General features: G+C 45.0%; 1 protein-coding gene across 3 annotated transcripts in view; it reads right to left on the bottom strand.

Moving 5' to 3' along the window:
* Positions 1-247: 247 nt before the first annotated feature.
* dhfr (dihydrofolate reductase) overlaps positions 248-18,124 on the bottom strand; it is a 53,616-nt gene continuing 35,739 nt past the window's right edge. For all 3 annotated transcript variants that reach the window (XM_085989577.1, XM_085989582.1, XM_085989570.1), the window contains exons 5-6: positions 2,998-3,113; positions 248-2,164 (exon numbers count right to left, since the gene is read on the bottom strand). In XM_085989577.1, the coding sequence (XP_085845703.1) occupies positions 2,080-2,164; positions 2,998-3,113 (201 nt within the window). In that variant the 3' untranslated portion in view covers positions 248-2,079. The remainder of the gene's footprint in view (positions 2,165-2,997; positions 3,114-18,124) is intronic.

The raw sequence follows: 18,124 nt of genomic DNA, 5'->3' as shown, positions 1-18,124 counted from the left end.
ATTTTTGGCCATTTAACAAGGGTATGGGGGTGGGTTAAAATTTCCCCCCATTATCTCATTGCTGTTTGTGGGACCTTGCTGTGTGCAAATTGGCTTCAAAATTACTTCATTGGCTGTAAAATGCTTTGGGGTGTCCTGTGGTCACGAAAGGCCCCATCTATATACATCGCAGCAACTTTTTCTAGTTCTCAATTGATTAAACTGCACTGACACAGCGGCACAACTAATAATGAACACCAAGATCATATTGTGTTGACTTTGTCTCAATCTATTTTTACTCATTATTTGCATATTTCTTTATTTGAATACATAAAACACAGAAATGGAGATGAACTATACTTGCATTTTAAACAATAAACATTTTGCTGCTGCCAGTAATCAGCGTGAATGCTCCTACGTTCCTCACAAGACTAAACCAAATTAATGTTCAAATAATAAAATGTTAAAAAATGTACCACACACTGCTGCCTCAAGTGTTGAATATTTAATTCTTTCAACAGGGGAGAAAGCAGGAGCATTTTAATTTTGGCATTTCAAATAAGAACGTGAAACACCTAAATGTAAATGTCAGCTCTTTCGTAAGTGCCCGAGGTTTAATAGAATAATACTTTTGAGTTTCCCACATTTCACGCTAATGCAAGTCTTCAAATAATGGCCCGAGATGATGAATGAAACACCAAAAAATAGCAATAAGGGATACTTTACAAAATTCAGAGTTTACAGTAACAAAGACATCGTCATATCCAATTGCTGTTAAAGTACCTTAGGGTCAGATGATTTAAGTGTTCTTTGAGCCTTTTAAGCTGTAATTACATTATAGGATAACTTCACCAATCCCGCACTAGTGGCTGTGAGTTGTACTTGAAGGGAACTCTTATCCCCAACCACCCGCAGTTCCCAGCTCGATGGGAAAGATCAGTGAATTTACCTCTTTTTAATCAGAATCTACCACGGATTAGCAGAAAAATGTTTCTGTAAATATAGTTTAAAAATATTTCCATTGCAAGGTACATTTTTTAAAATAAATCAAAAAGAAAATACTGCAGATGCTGGAAATCTGAAATAAAAATGGAAAATGCTGGAGATACTCAGCAGCATCTGTGAAGAGAGAAACAGAGTTAACGTTTCAGGTCGAGACCTTTTCTCAGAACTGGAAAAAAGCAGGAAATGGAACAAATTTTTAAGCAAGTGTCGGGGCTGGGAAAGGGGGGGGGGGAATGAAAGAACAAAATGGAAGGTCTGTGATAGGATAGAAGGCAGGAGAGGTTAAGAGACATTAAAAGATATTCAAGGCAAAATGAGATGGTAATGGGACATGTTAAGAAACAAAAGGATGGTTCTAGATGAAGTGTAAATTGCACTGGCAGAATGTTTGCAGTATATGGGTATCCCTGGCAAGGCCAGCATTTATTACCCATCCCCATTTTCCCTTACGAAGGTGGTGAGCTGCCTTCTTGAACCACTGCAGTCCATGTGGTACAGGTACGCCCACAGTGCTGTTAGGGAGGGAGTTCCAGGATTTTGACTCAATGACGATGAAGTAACGGCGATATATGTCCAAATTGGGATGGTGTGTGACTTGGAGAGGAACCTGGAGGTGGTGGTGTTCCCATGATCCTGGTGGCCTTCTTCTGGTTGTATAAGTTGCAGGTTTGGTCAAGCTTCTTCAATATTGTTGGAGCTGCACACATCCAGGCACGTGGAGAATATTCAGTCACACTCCTGACTTGTGCCTTGTAGATGGTGGAAAAGCGGGTGCCTTACCTCAGGAGGTGAGACAGCTGCCGCAGAATACCCAACCTCTGACCTGCTCTTGTTGCCACAGTATTTGTGGCTAGTCCAGTTAAGTTTCTGGTCAATGGTGACCCCCCCCCCCCATGGTGGATTTGGTGATGGTCTTCAGTCACTGTGTTCTTTGGTCTTCAACGTAATGTTTTTATTGTTTAAGATTCTTACAGTAATTTTATTTATTTTTAAACACATTACATTTGTAAAGGACAATCAAATGTAATTTGAACTTTAGGCATTTCAGAAACACTATCTAAATCCTCCAGTGTGGCTATGTGGAATTTCCTTCAGCTATGCATGGGTGATCCTTTCATATACCTCAAACTTATACTGGATCCCATTGTCTTCCTGAACTTCAGTAGGAACATCAGGGAACCTGTGTAAAAGCACAAGACAACTCAGGCTGATTCATAAGAGTTATTAGAACTTTACCAAAACTGCTGAGTTAAAACAGCAATACTGACTGTCCAGTCTCCATCTCCTCCCCCCACCCTGTACGAACCCCAATCCCCACCCATCTCCCAAACCCCAATCTCCCGCCCTCCCTTCCCTACAGCCTCCTATACTCCGAACCAAAGTCCCCAGACAATAAACAGAGCATGTTATTTATGCACACAAAAGAGAACAGTACTGTAGCATTTCCCCCGGTACTGAATAGGCAAATTCCACTCTTGTTAGCGAGCACAGAATTCTACAGATTGGGAGCCACAAAATGCAGAAAGGCTTGTTCAGCTCCATTGGAATTTCTCCAACTACTTTCAAACGAACTTCAAACCGTTCATTGCACATTTATAGCTGTAATCAGTTATTGGTCAGTTTGAATCTAGATTTGGTTATTGTATAATAACAGCAGAAAATGTTGGAAACACTCAGCAGGTCAAGCAGCATAGAGGAGAAAGAAAGAGAGTGAACATTTTGTGTCGAGGACCCTTCGTCAGAACTGTGTGAAGTTCTGATGAAGGGTCCTCGACGTGAAACGTTAACTCTGTTTCTCTCTCCTCGATGCTGCCTGACCTGCTGAGTGTTTCCAGCATTTTCTGTTATTTCAGATTTCCAGCATCCGCAGTATTTTGCTATTGGTTAGTGTGTGCCAGGAGACTATATTAATTCTCTGCAGGTAGACAGCTGCACTAAGAGAAGTTCTTAAGCAAATCTTTGCACCATTTCAGAGAGGTTTTCGTACCAGAGCTTTGCAACCGAATGACTTACTTAGGAAGGAGTTTAAACTTATTTAAATCCATTTCCGGTATGAAGGTATCACTCTCAAAGTCCTTAAGAATACGAGTCACAAAAATACGATGTGAAACTGGGCTTTCCATGGCTTCCTAGGAAAGAAAATTTAAAAGCAGAGTATAGACTGGTGTTTTGCCCCTTTTAATTGTAGACCTTCATTATTTATCCCTGAATCAACATAACAAAAACAGATTAGCTGGTCATTATCACATTGCTGTTTGTGGGACCTTGCTGTGTGTAAATTGGCTGCCGAATTACAACAGTGACTACACTCCAAAATTACTTCATTGGCTGTAAAGTGCTTTGGGATGTCCTGAGGTTGTGAAAGACGCTATATAAAGTAAGATGGTTGGGGTGGTTGGAGGTCAATCATCACAGCCCCAGGGCATCGCTGCAGGAGTTTGTCAGGGCAGCGTCCTAGGCCCAACCATCCTCAGCTGCTTCATCAATGACCTTCCCTCCAACATAAGGTCAGAAGTGGGGATGTTCGCTGATGACTGCACAGTGTTTAGTTCCATTCGCAACTCCTCAGATAATGAAACAGACTATGCCCGCATGCAGCAAGTCCTGGACGACATTCAGGCTTGGGCTTATAAGTGGCAGGTAACATTCACACCCCACAAGTGCCAGGCAATGACTATCTCCAACAAGCGAGCGTCTAACCACCACCCCTTAACATTCAACGGCATTACCATCGCTGAATCCCTCACCATCAACATCCGGGGGGGGGCCACCATTGATCAGAAACTTAACTGGACCAGCCACATAAATACGATGGCAACAAGAGGAGGTCAGAGGCTGGGTATTCTGTGACGATTGTCTCACTTCCTGACTCCCTAAAGCCTTTCCACCATTTACAAGGCACAAGTCAGGTGTGTGATGGAATACTCTCCACTTGCCTGGATGAGTGCAGCTCCAACAACACAAGAAGCTCGACACCATCCAAGACAAAGCAGCCTGCTTGATTGGCACCCCATTCACCACCTTAAACATTCACTCCCACCACCACCGGTGTACCGTGGCTGCAGTATGTACCATCTACAAGATGCACTGCAGCAACTCGCCAAGGCTTCTTCAGCAGCACCTCCCAAACCTGCGACCTCTACCACCCAGAAGGACAAGGGCAGGAGGCGCATGGAAACACCAACACCTCCAAGTCACACCATTCTGACTTGGAAGTACATCGCCGTTCCTTCATCATCACTGGGTCAAAATCCTGGAACTTCCTCCCTAACAGCACTATGGGTGTACCTTCACCACACGGACAGCAGTGGTTCAAGGTGGCGGCTCGCCCCCACCTTCGAGGGCAATTAGAGATGGGCAATAAATGCTGGCCTTGCCAGCGATGCCCACATCCCATGAACGAATAAAAAATGCAAGTCTTTATTTGTTCATGGCCCCAACCATTTCTTTATTAGTACAAGTGTGATTATGCAGACTAATCCAGAGTAAAACAATGTTGACTCAGTAAATGGTGATTTGAATTAATCAGTTTCTCTACCTTTACACCAAAATAGCAGCGGTCATGCCAATTCAACAGGTTATGGGATGTTTGAGAGGAACTGAAACAATCCCAACAATTCAAGCCTTCAACTTCAGTCAAGATGCAGATCTGTTGGACTCCACCACAAATGAGGAAGGCTGGAGCGTAGACAATGGAGTCAATTTTCTTTCATGGGTTTCAGGTTAAAATGATGCCTTGGGCTCCTCAGACGGCCTAGCTGACAAAATGTAGTGTGCAACTGAGCCATACAGGTCAGGCTCAGGTCTTAGGCTGTAATGAGTTAGCCGATTTCAGCCGAGATGCAACAGGGCCGCTACAACCAGGGAAGGAAAAATCCACTAGGATTCCCACTCTTGAATCTGTTAGACACTACATGTAGATGTTAGGCCAGGAAGGAATGAGTGAGGCTGTAAGGCGCAAAAATGAAAAAAGCTTGGATGCCATGGAACTTTCACCCACTGGAGCCAATGCTCCAGGGGAGAAAACTGGCAACAACAGTATCTTTTGGTTATAAACTAATTCCCTAATGCACAGAAAACATGGTACATGGAGAGATTTCAAGTGATCTATATCCCTACTGGGACTCAATAGTGCCAATTTTCTTAAATTGAAAATTGCACTGCCTAGTGTGCCACTGACTTGCATAGATCAAAAAGGTCAAATGTTTGATCTCAGGTCAGCACACAGTTACTATTTCTCAGCCAGAACAGGAGTCTCAGCGTCTTGAGGCTAGAAAGGAGAAGCCAAAAAAAATATATGGGCCAGGGTTTCTGTTCCTGACCACTGTGAATGGCACTTTTAGCATACATTTTGTGTATGGTCAAGATCAGGCTTGGCTGTAATGTTCCTCATAGTAAAATAGACCATGAACATTCACAGTACATGGCAACACCAAGACCTGGTAAGATGTCCCAAGGCAAAGTGCTGGGTGAAATGCCAGAGACTCACTGCTTCTGTCCATAGAACATCAAGGAAGAAAATCAAATGGGAAAAGTAGCATGCAAAAATGACTTAAAATTAAGAGAGTTGTACCAGATCACAGCCTTCGGAAAGGTAGCAACAGCAACACTGGAAAAGAAGCAGTGGTGGCCTCCAATGAGGGTAGAGGGAGCTTCCTCAGTTAAACAGGACTGAACCCCAAGGAATACACAAGAAAATCCATGCGCCATACTGATTCAGATCAGAAATTGTCCTGGTGTATTTACTTGACATTGAGAGTGAGGTAATAACTCAAGCGAGGGATCACCAGAGGTACTTAAAACAGCAGCCCGAGGCAGCGAGGCCCAGAGCGCCGAGACCGGAGAGGCAGCGGACCTGCGAGGGATCACCAGAGGCGGCAGAGGTACTTAAACAGCAGCCCGAGGCAGCGAGGCCCAGAGCGCCGAGACCGGAGAGGCAGCGGACCTGCGAGGGATCACCAGAGGCGGCAGAGGTACTTAAACAGCAGCCCGAGGCAGCGAGGCCCAGAGCGCCGAGACCGGAGAGGCAGCGGACCTGCGAGGGATCACCAGAGGCGGCAGAGGTACTTAAACAGCAGCCCGAGGCAGCGAGGCCCAGAGCCCCGAGACCGGAGAGGCAGCGGACCTGCGAGGGATCACCAGAGGCCCGACCAATCCAGGTTCCGGGAGAGAGGTAAAAAGTAATCCAAGTGTGACGTCACCAGAAAGCAGGTAAGTGATTGGTTGGTGAGTATTTCTTTTATTACAAGCTTAAATTCTGTGGTTTATATTTTCTTGGGTCTCTGTGGTGTAGTGGGGACAGTTGGTAAATAAGCACCCTAGAGTATATCTTTAACTGGTGGTATTGAATTAATTAAAGGGGTAAGTCATGCCAGGAGAGCCCAGCCCCGTGTTGTGCTCCTCTTGCTCTATGTGGGAATTCAGGGACGCTGCCGGTGTCCCTGATGACCACGTGTGCCAGAAATGCATCCAGCTGCAGCTACTAACGGGCCGTATTGAGGCGCTGGAGCTGCGGATGGATGGGTTGTGGAGCATTCATGATGCTGAGAGGGTCGTGGATTACACGTTTGATGAGTTGGTCACGCCGCAGGGTGGGGCTGCACAGGCAGAAGGGAAATGGGTGACCACCAGGCGGAGCAGTAGAAGCAGGCAGGTCGTGCAGAAGACCCCTGTGGCCATCCCCCTTTCAAACAGGTATACCAATTTGGATACTGTCGAGGGGGATGACTCACCAGGGGAAGGCAGCAGCAGCCAACTTCCTGGCGCCGGGGGTGTTGCTGCTGCTCAGGAAGGGAGGAAAAAGAGTGGGAGAGCAATAGTGGTAGGGGATTCTATCGTAAGGGGAACGGATAGACGGTTCTGTGGCCGTAGACGTGACTCCAGGATGGTTTGTTGCCTCCCTGGTGCCAGGGTCAAGGATGTCACTGAACGGCTGCAGGGCATTCTGAAAGGGGAGGGTGAACAGGCAGAGGTCGTGGTTCACATTGGGACCAACGACATAGGTAGGAAGAGGGATGAGGTCCTGCAACAAGAATTTAGGGAGCTAGGTAGCAGATTAAAGAGCAGGACCTCAAAGGTTGTAATCTCTGGATTACTCCCGGTGCCACGTGCTAGTGAGTATAGGAATAGGAGGATAGAGCAGATGAATGCGTGACTAAAGAGTTGGTGCAGGAGGGAGGGCTTTAGTTTCCTGGATCACTGGGCCTGCTTCTGGGAAAGGTGGAACTTGTACAAGTCGGATGGGTTGCACCTGAACCAGAGCGGGACAAATATCCTTGCGGGGAGGTTTGCTAGCACTGTTCGGGGGGGTTTAAACTAAAATGGCAGGGGGTTGGGAACCTGAGCAGGGAGACAGAGGAAAGGGAAACAGGGATAAAAGCAAAAGATAGGAAGGAGAAAAACAAAAGTGGCAGTCAGAGAAATCAACGGTTTAAATCAAACGTGGCCACAGTAAATAATAATTCTAATAAGTCTAAGAGCGTTAAAAAAACAAGCCTGAAGGCTTTGTGTCTTAATGCGAGGAGCATTTGTAATAAGGTGGATGAATTGGCTGCGCAAATAGAGGTAAATGAATACGATTTGGTTGGGATTACAGAAACGTGGCTCAAGGATGGCCAAGACTGGGAACTCAACATCCAGGGGTATTCGATATTCAGGAGTGATAGGCAAAAAGGAAAGGGAGGTAGGGTAGCATTACTGGTTAAAGAAGGGATTAATACAATTGTAATGAAGGATATTAGCTCTGATGATGTGGAATTTGTATGGGTAGAATTGAGAAATACTAAGGGGAAAAAAACATTAGTGGGAGTGGTATATAGACCTCCAAACAGTAAGGCGGAGGTTGGGGATGGCATTAAAAGGGAAATTAAAGAAGCGTGCAATAAGGGCACAGCAGTCATCATGGGTGACTTTAATCTACATATAGATTGGGCCAACCAAATTAGTAACAATACTGTGGAGGAGGAATTCCTGGAGTGTTTACGGGATGGTTTCCTGGACCAATATGTCGAGGAACCAACCAGAGATCAGGCCATCTTAGACTGGGTATTATGTAACGAGAAAGGATTAATTAGCAATCTTGTTGTACGAGGCCCCTTGGGTCGGAGCGATCATAATATGATCGAATTCTTCATTAAGATGGAGAATGAAGTAGCTGACTCAGAGACAAGGGTCCTCAATTTAAATAAAGGAAACTACGATGGTCTGAGGAGCGAGTTGGGTAGGATTGAGTGGGGAATGGCGCTCAAAGGGTTGACGGTGGATAGGCAATGGCAAACATTCAAAGACCGAATGGATGAGCTACAGAATTTGTTCATCCCAGTTTGGCATAAAAATAAAACAAAAAAGGTGACTCAACCGTGGCTAACAAGGGAAATTAGGGATAGCATAAGATCCAAGGAGAAGACATATAAATTGGCTAGAAAAAGCAATAATCCTGAGGATTGGGAGCAGTTTAGGAGTCAACAAAGGAGGACAAAGGGATTAATTAAGAAAGGGAAAATAGAATGAGAGTAAGCTAGCAGGGAACATAAAAACTGACTGTAAAAGCTTTTATAGATATGTGAAGAGAAAAAGATTAGTGAAGTCAAGCGTAGGTCCCTTACAGTCAGAATCAGGGGAATTTATAATGGGAAACAAGGAAATGGCAGACCAACTAAATACATACTTTGGTTCTGTCTTCACAAAGGAGGACACAAATAACTTCCCAGAGATGCCGGGGAACATAGGGTCTGATGAAAGAGAGGAACTGAAAGAAATCAGTATTTGTAGGAAAATGGCGTTAGGAAAATTGATGGGACTGAAGGCCGATAAATCCCCAGGGCCTGATGGTCTACATCCCAGGGTACTTAAGGAAGTGGCCCTAGAGATAGTAGATGCATTACTGGTCATCTTCCAGAACTCAATAGACTCTGGAATGGTACCCATGGATTGGAGGGTAGCTAATGTTACCCCACTATTCAAAAAAGGTGGTAGAGAAAAAGCGGGGAATGTAAGCCTGACATCGGTAGTGGGGAAAATGCTAGAGTCTATTATAAAAGATGTAATAGCAGAGCACTTGGAAAGCAGTGACAGGATTGGACAAAGTCAACATGGATTTACAAAAGGTAAATCATGCTTGACTAATCTACTGGAATTTTTTGAGGATGTAACTGGTAAAATAGATAGGGGAGAACCAGTGGATGTGGTGTATTTGGACTTTCAGAAGGCTTTCGATAAGGTCCCACATAAGAGATTAGCGTGCAAAATTAAGGCACATGGGATTGGGGGCAAGGTATTGACTTGGATAGAGAACTGGTTGGCGGACAGAAGGCAAAGAGTTGGAATAAACGGGTCGTTTTCCGAGTGGCAGGCAGTGACTAGTGGGGTACCGCAAGGATCGGTCCTAGGACCCCAGCTGTTCACAATATATATTAATGATCTGGACGAGGGAATTGGATGTAATATCTCCAAATTTGCAGACGACAGAAAGCTGGGCGGGAGGGTAAGCTGCAAGGAGGATGTCGGGAAACTCCAGTACGATTTGGACAGGTTGGGTGATTGGGCAGAAACATGGCAAATGCACTATAATGTGGATAAATGTGAGGTTATCCACTTTGGTGGCAAAAACAGGAAGGCAGATTATTATTTGAATGGCAATAGATTGGGAGAAGGGGAAGTGCAAAGAGACCTGGGTGTCCTTGTGCACCAGTCGCTGAAGGTAAGCATGCAGGTGCAGCAGGCGGTTAAGAAGGCAAATGGTATGTTGGCCTTCGTAGCAAGAGGGTTCGAGTACAGGAACAAGGATGTCTTGCTACAGTTGTACAGGGCCTTGGTGAGACCGCACCTTGAGTATTGTGTGCAGTTTTGGTCACCTTACCTGAGGAAGGAAGTTCTTGCCATGGAGGGAGTGCAGCGAAGATTCACCAGGCTGATACCTGGGATGGCAGGAATGACGTATGAGGAGAGATTGTGTCGATTGGGCTTATACTCACTGGAGTCTAGAAGATTGAGAGGGGATCTCATCGAAACCTATAAAATTCTGTCAGGTCTGGACAGACTAGATGCAGGAAGGATGTTTCTGATGGCCGGGGAGTCCAGAACCAGGGGTCATAGTCTAAGGATAAGGGGTAAGCCATTTAGGACTGAGATGAGGAGGAATTTCTTCACCCAGAGAGTGGTGAACCTGTGGAATTCTCTGCCACAGAGGGCGGTGGAGGCTAGTTCATTAAATATATTCAAGAAAGAGTTGGATATATTTCTTGAGGCTAAAGGGATCAAGGGATATGGGGAAAAGGCAGGGACAGGGTACTGAATTTGGATGATCAGCCATGATCTCATTGAATGGCGGAGCAGGCTCGAAGGGCCGAATGGCCTACTCCTGCTCCTATCTTCTATGTTTCTATAAGCCACTTTAAGACTATTGTATCTACCATGCTTAGAACACAGTCATAAGAATTAAACCAATTGAAATGTCAAGCAAAAGAGGTTAGAGAGAGAGAGGCAACCTTCCATCAAACAATAAAGACAAATGAAAAAACACAAACACAAAAATCATTGTTTGGATATGAATTTTCTTTCCACAAATCCAATCTATTGCGAGCGGCAGGATGAAAGTTTACATACACAAGCTCATGCTACACTTGGTATGTAATTCAACTAATATAATTGCTGAAAATTTTGAAGAGTTTGGAAATCTGCCACTCGTATTGCTGCCCAACCATATAAGCTACAGGTATGGTAAGCCTTTCCTTAGAAAATGCATTCTGGGAGTTCTCAAGTTAGAGATACCTAAAGAATTGGTGAGAAAGGAGTTGGCACAATGACTGGAAAAAAAGGGAAGAAAATCTCAATCTGACTGACTACAATGATAGCAAAAAAAAATCCTCTAATTTATTCCCGATTTCTAATCTGAAGTGGCCCTGAACAGTGCAGAATTTGCTCATAGCAAAGCAAGACATGCTGGTAAAAAACAGGTTAATCACGATAAAAATACAAAAAAGCCAGAAGGAACTCCAAGATCCAAGTTCTGATAAAAGGTCATCGACCTGGAACATTAACTGTTTCTCTCTCCATAAATGCTGCCGGACCTGCTGAGTATTTCCAGCATTTTCTTTTTTTATTTCAGGTTTCCAGCATCCACAATATTTTACTTTTGTCCAAGATCAATTTGTTTTCCTCCTCAATTTGCTGGTTTTCATTTGATCAAAAGACCATTTAGTTTGCCACTTACTGGATTTGTTAGGACATTTAAGGATTCCAGTTAAATCTGAATTAGAATGAGGAAAAAACCCAGCAGCCCACCACTTTTAATAGACATTTTGAAGTTTTTCCATGTGGGTGCTCCCACATTTACTTCATCTTCTGAGGAAGGCAAATAATCACGGGCAACATTTTCAAAAAGTAAAAAAACCCACATTATTCCTCTTTCCTCGAGGATATCAAATCAGCAACTGAATCCTTTTGTATCTTTGAATAAAAAGGGTAAAAATAAACACATCCAATTAAAAGAGGATTGATCATTTGGATGTTAGGAAAAGTTTGTTCTGGTACAACCGTCTACTGCAAGTACAATTTTCTTCAAGAGAGATAAAACAAAACAAAACAAAAGGTAGAAATTTTACCAATAGTAAAATCTCATTCTCATGGTTCTCTGGTTAAAAACAGCTTGATGATCTTGCACCAATCTTTCTAAAAGACAACAGTCCTGGAGTTTTGTTTAGAGTGAGTTTATGCTTATAATAGACAGAGCTGGAAATTGAGCATCTTTCCCCTTTTTGGGCTCAGTGCCTACATCACATATATCCAGGCCAGTATAGAAGTTTGACGCAGATTAAAAAAGGTAAATTCTGCCAGAATTCACCCTAAATCAACCTTAGCCCATACCAGTGAGACACTGCTATCTCCCACATGTCTCATCCTTGCAGGCTTAGATTGAGGTCGACAATTTAGTTGAAAATTCTTAAGTGGTTTTGTCTTCACAAGAAACGATCCAAACTCATTAAACTTTCATCCCATCAGTTGAACATGAATCTAGGTCCTAGAGGTGAAAGAACAGTATTTTGACTGAGGCATCCAGTCCCCACCTTGTTGTACCTTCTCACAGTGCACAATCAGAAGCAAACAATATTACACTGAGATTTATCAAACTTCTTTGACAAAACTGGATATTTTTGAATATGGAGCCACTATGCTTAATTAAATGATACCTTTTCAGGAAATGAAAAAAAGTCAGCATAAACTGCCACACCCATGCAACTAATGACAGCTGAGACTACAGGAGCCACAATATAACATTTATTTAATATACCTCATATCCAAGGCACCCAGGGTGGAATGGCTTGGATAATCAATGAATTACTTTCAGATGAGATGATAAACGAAGGCCCTGTCTACCATTCTCAGGTGAACACAAGAGGTCCCATGGCGCTATTTGAAAAAAGTAGGGAGTTCTCCTTGTGTTCTGGAGAACATTCCTCTCAACCAATATGACCAAAAACAGACTATCTGATTATCCATTTATCTACTGACTGTACAGAAATTGGCTGCTGCATTTGCCTACATAACAATAGCGGCACTTCTAAAGTAACTCATTGGCTGTGAAGCCCTTTGGGTCCCGAGAAAGTGAAAGGCACTACATAAATGCTAGCTTTTTTTCCCTTTAATTTGGACTTGGACAAGACTATCAAATAAAAATCTTTGTGCAGAGGTTGCCAAAATAGGAGGCAGTGTAAATAACGAGGAACAATGCATCAAATGCAGAAGAGTATGGGTCTTGGGTATCTGGGCCAGTAAGGTTTTTTTTATTTGGGACATTGGTAAGGCCACAATTATCGCCCATTCCTGGTTGCCCCGAGTGATGAAGATGTAACGATAAAGTGACTTGGCAATTATAGTTCAATAAGGATGTGTTTAAAATAATTACAATGGAAGCTAAAGAGAAGAGGAGTGCTAAATGTAATTCATTCAACTTGGCAGTCAGGAGAGAAATTTAGGAGTTATAATGACATTCTATGCAACTGTTAGTCCAGGGCCTGGTTAGAGTGAAAAAACCCATTAACAGGTGGGCGGAGCACAAATATAAAGAGGTTTTTTGTTACTGTTTGGACTCCATCTGGAATAGTGCAAGCAATTCTGGTCACCTAATCAAGAAATGATATTAATGCTCTGGAGAGGGCAGTCAACTAATTAACTTACAAGGAAAAGGAAGCTCGGTTGTTTGGGAGAAAGAGAGTTTGAAATTAGCTAAATTTAGATTTTGAGGGGATATGATAAAAAGTTAGTCCAAGCAAATTGTTTGCTCTAATTAAGGGTTTAAATACCAAGGGGCACAAGTAATAATTAGGAAGTTAAGAGTACATAGGAACAGGAGTAGACCATTCAGCCCTCAAGCCAGAGGTCAAATCAGGCGCAACTTTAAAAAAATATCACAAGACTAAAAAGACATGTGGGGCTCAATTTTAATAGCCCGGAGTAGGTGGATTGGCAGTGAAAAATCAGAAGAATTGGCTTCAGACTGCTAACCTGCCTCCATCCCACCCCCACCCGATTTTCATGAGTGTTGGGTCAGCCACTTCCAAACTGACCCGACTGGAACCGGTGGGACAGGTAGTTAACAGCTTGTTAACTGCCTTACCAATCCTATTTTGATAGTAGTTTCCCATTTTTGTGCCTCTGGCTCCTGTTTCCCATCTTGTCAGAAACAGGCCAGCTGCAAGGAGACGAGTTTCTCGAGGACATGATTTGTAGTCATTGGTGCAGCACTTTAAAAGCGCTCCTGTAACATGGCTGACAATCAAAAGCAGCAACTTTGTTGTTGGAGGTTTGGGATAAGATTTTGCATATCCACTGATCTTGCTCAAGCTGACACCCATCTGCAGTGTGAGCTGATTGGAATAATTTCAGGCCATTTTGAGTGTGCGCTTGCAAGCTTCTTGCCTCAACTGAAATCTATAGCAAGGGGATGGGAACCATTTATATCCTCTCATCCTGGTCGTCAGATTCGGAGGAAGAGCAGCTGCGGCAGCATCACAACCAGCCACAACAGCAGCACTAGCACCAGGAGCACCAACCTCTTCCTCACCCACCTGATGATGCACAGGGTGGAGGGACTCTGTGCAGGGCTGCACCTCGCCGCAGGAGATACCCCCAACACAGGGTTTACAGGCAGAGGATCAGCTTCCTCAGCATGACTGAGCAGCAGTGCCAAAAGAGGCTGAGACTTTCGAGAGAGGTAGTCGCTGATATCTGCACAATGCTGCACCAACACCTGGAGCCCAGAGGAGCGGGTCGACACTCCTTACCAGTGGCTGTCAAAGTCACCACCGCACTCAACTTCTTTGCTTCTGGCTCCTTCCAGGGATCAGCAGCAGACATCAGCGGCATCTCCCAGTTGGCTGCACACACCTGCATGTCACCAATGCCCTTTTTGCAGAGGCACACAATTACATCCACTTCTCCACGGATGAAGCAAGTGTGACCGCGCGTGCAGTTGGCTTTGCCAATATGGCAGGCTTGCCAATGGTGCAGGGCATCATAGACTGCACACATGTGGCCATTAGGGCATCCCATCACAACCCAGCTATATTTGTCAACCGTAAGGGATTCCACTCCTTGAATGTCCAGCTGGTGTGTAACCACAGGAAGATCATCATGCATGTTTGCGCAAAGTACCCTGGCAGTTGCCATGACTCCTTCATCCTGCACAAGTCTACTGTGCCTCAGCTCTTCCATCCGCCAACTCAACTTTCCAGATGGCTTCTAGGCGACAAGGGCTATCTCCTGAAAAAGTGGCTTATGACACTGATGAGGAGGCCATCAAACGATGCTGAGGAGCGGTACAATGTGAGTCACATATCCACCAGAAGCATCATCGAGCAAACCATCGACTTGCTCAAAATGCGCTTCTGATGCCTCGACAGATCTGGAGGAGCCTTGCAGTATGCACCAGCCAGGGTGTCCAGAATTGTTGTGGTCTGCTGTGCCCTGCACAACATCGCACAGCAGCGCGGCATAGTGCTGCCGCATGAACAAGTGGCTCAGCACACAGCCTCCTCTGAAGAGGAGGAAGAGGACGAGGAGAGATGCCTTGCGGGGTTGGATGTGGACAATCCAGCAGCAGGCGACCACATTGCTGGCTGTCACACAAGGGATGCACTCATCCATGCCAGATTCGAGTAAGCCAACGCTTCAATCACAGGTGGCTGGCACATGGAGATGAATACAAGTCCAACATTGATGCCTGGGGTTTGACATCTGTCCAATAAACGGTGGTTTCCGCTCAAAGTCACCACCAACACACTAAATGGAATTCGCCCTGAGCCCTCACTCTTGAACTTCCATTTCCCAGAACAGAGGCCACACTTTAGGTGATCTCAACAGATCATTAACTTTTTTCGACACTGAACCCATGTGCGTCTGCACACAGACCTCGAGCTCACCTCCTCAGCAATTTGCAACTAAGCTGCCTTGCTTTGCTGAGGCCTCCTCCTTCTGTTTCCAGGGAAGAGGACCTCCTGAAGTCCTCTAACTCCCTCCACAAGAGCATGGAGGGAGCCCTCATTGAACCCGGGTGCAGCCTTAGTTTTTGGCGCTAACATTCCTGCAGCAGCCAGCACTTCTAACAGAAAAAAGCTAATGCTTCTGCAAAGGGGACATGGCCCCTTTAAGTCTTTATTGAAACAACGCATCATCAGAGTCGAGAATCTGACACTCTGCAAGCAATTGCCTGGAGGGACCCGCACGTCGGCCGTTAATGAGGACAATCAACTTAAAATCTGATCTGCAGGGCAGTGGCATCCAGGAGCGGGTCCGGAAGACGTCGAGCAGCAGGCCCGCCGTCAACCCGCCTCCTTCATTAAAATCGAGCCCGTGGTGTAAGTTACCAGGATGAGAGAATTAAAGTGGATAGCACAAATGGATTAAAGACACAACTCAATACATTTCCAGAGAGATACAGCATTGAGAATTATGGTGAGAAGGGAGTTAGCAGGATTGAAGATTAATAAATAAGGAACAGACAAGTTCATCCAAATGGCCTTTCCCTGTTCCTAAAAATCCTTATGTTCATATTCATTTGAGCAGTACAACAACAACTTGTATTTATATAGCAGCTTTAACATAGTAAAATGTACCTATACAATTAACCCAATGTAAGATATGCTATTAAGTTGATGAAATCAGGTCCGGTTTACTGAGTCAGCAACAGAAATGTAGGCCAGGATTTTGCTCACCTCGGCGGGTCCTGTGCGGGTGATGTCGGGTCGCAGCCACGCTGCTGCCTCCATCCCACTGCCTAAAATGAATTTACGCCAATAGGGCTTGTTAAGGCCGCCCAGCACGTTTCTCGGTCCAATTAGAGAAAGTGGGTCTGGTGACCTCATTCATGACAAATCATCAGCTGGTTTCCTTAAAGGGACCACGGCTACCTTACTTTTGATGTTTGTGCTGTCAGTGTTCTACAGCATTAAGGTGCTGCAAACACTGACAATCACTACACAGAGGCACATGGCTGCACCCAGGTTCTCACATGACTCCCTCCATATGCTTATGGAGGGAGTCACAGCATGCAGGGAGGTCCTCATCCCTTCTGATGGGCTGAAGAGATCTCCCCAGGAGACAAACACAGCCTGGTTGCACATTGCAGAAGAGGTCACAAGCAGGGATGTGGTCAGGAGGACCTGGGTGCAGTGGTGCAAACCTTTCAATGATCTGATTAGATCATGAAACTTTAGTACAAAGCTACACTCACCTTCATCCTCCTGTGCCTCTCATCACATCCACATCACTCTGCCTTCCCTACCCCACTCCTGCACATCCTTACTTACACCAACTTACCTTGGACCTTCACCCATCCCTCTCTATCTACATTATCACATCCCCATCTCACGAGCCACTCCTCACACTCATCCTAGTGCAATCATACCAACTAACAACACACAAGAGTAGCCACTTAGGTGTTTTAATCGAATGTTCGTGTAAAGTTTCTGTTAATGTGGTGTCAAACATTGAAACCTTTATTTTCAGCACTTTGCATTCTTGGACAGATTTGTGTGCACCTTTGGAAGTGGCTTAGTGAGTTGCAGTGAATGGTGAGACATAACAGTACCCCCTGCAATGGTGGTGAATGTGAAAGGAATGGCTTGGGCATTGATGGGATGCTTTATGGTGTTGGTGTGGGGTGGCACCAACCTGGCGCATCATGTGGCAGCCAGGGTGTAGAGCGTCAAGCAAAGTAAATCCGGCCAAGGTGAGGTCAACCTGGCAGCAATGTGCTCGGGTGCTGATGCCCTCTGTCCTGTACAGCATCAGGTGATTGCGGAGGTGGTCGGTTTTGTTGTTGGTGCTGCTGGTGTGCCTGGTGCTGGCGGTATTGGGGCTGATCGTGGTGGGAGTCTGAGCACCAAGGCGAGTATAATATGTTGATGGAATAGATGGCAGATGAAGTAGAGATGACAGAAGCATTCAGTCAATGGTGAGAGAGTTCTTCCAATGAGGTAAGAGTGGATGGAGAGTGGAAAGCCTGCAGAATCTGCGCTGGAAATGGACTGAGAAACAGCTTGTGGCTGAGGAAAGTGATGATGTCAAGTGGGAGCTTTAACTGTACATTTGAAGCGGTCAAGTAATCAGCTGGAGCAATGGCCACTGAACTCCCGCCTCAGATTGACAGATGTGGTCCCTGAACAGCGTAGTTCCCATGGCCATGAAGTTGAAGTAAGTTAAAAAAGCCTGTTACGGGTCAGTTAAGTACATTAAAATAAGTTTAATTGGGTCGCCTGCCGCTGCGGTCTGCTCAGCGCTGACAGACCGCCATTTGGAAAGGCGCGTTGCGGCGGATTCCCGACCTGCTGTCAAAAATAAACTTTCCCACCTGACCCGCCACCAATCCCACCCGCTGACACCCTGGAAAATCTCGGCCATATTCTTATTTTGATTCCAACCAAAAATTTAACTATATATAAAAAAAAAAATCCCTTGTTTGTAGGTTTATAGTAAACTGGAGATGCAACGATTTATACAACCCATCTGAAAACTATTAGGCTGAGATTTTAAGCCACCGCCCCCCCCCGGCGGACGGAGACGGGGCGTTTGCCTGTATTTTCACTACAGAATACCACAACCTGCTACAGAATGACATGCGAGATTAAACTGAGCTTTTCCTTAA

This window comes from Somniosus microcephalus, chromosome 1, assembly GCF_052327205.1.
Source record: "Somniosus microcephalus isolate GS21.2 chromosome 1, FLI_Smic_1.0, whole genome shotgun sequence".
Classification (NCBI taxonomy): Eukaryota; Metazoa; Chordata; class Chondrichthyes; order Squaliformes; family Somniosidae; genus Somniosus; species Somniosus microcephalus.
The sequence above is the reverse complement of the archived record's forward strand: the minus strand, read 5'-3'. Positions and strand labels throughout refer to the sequence as shown.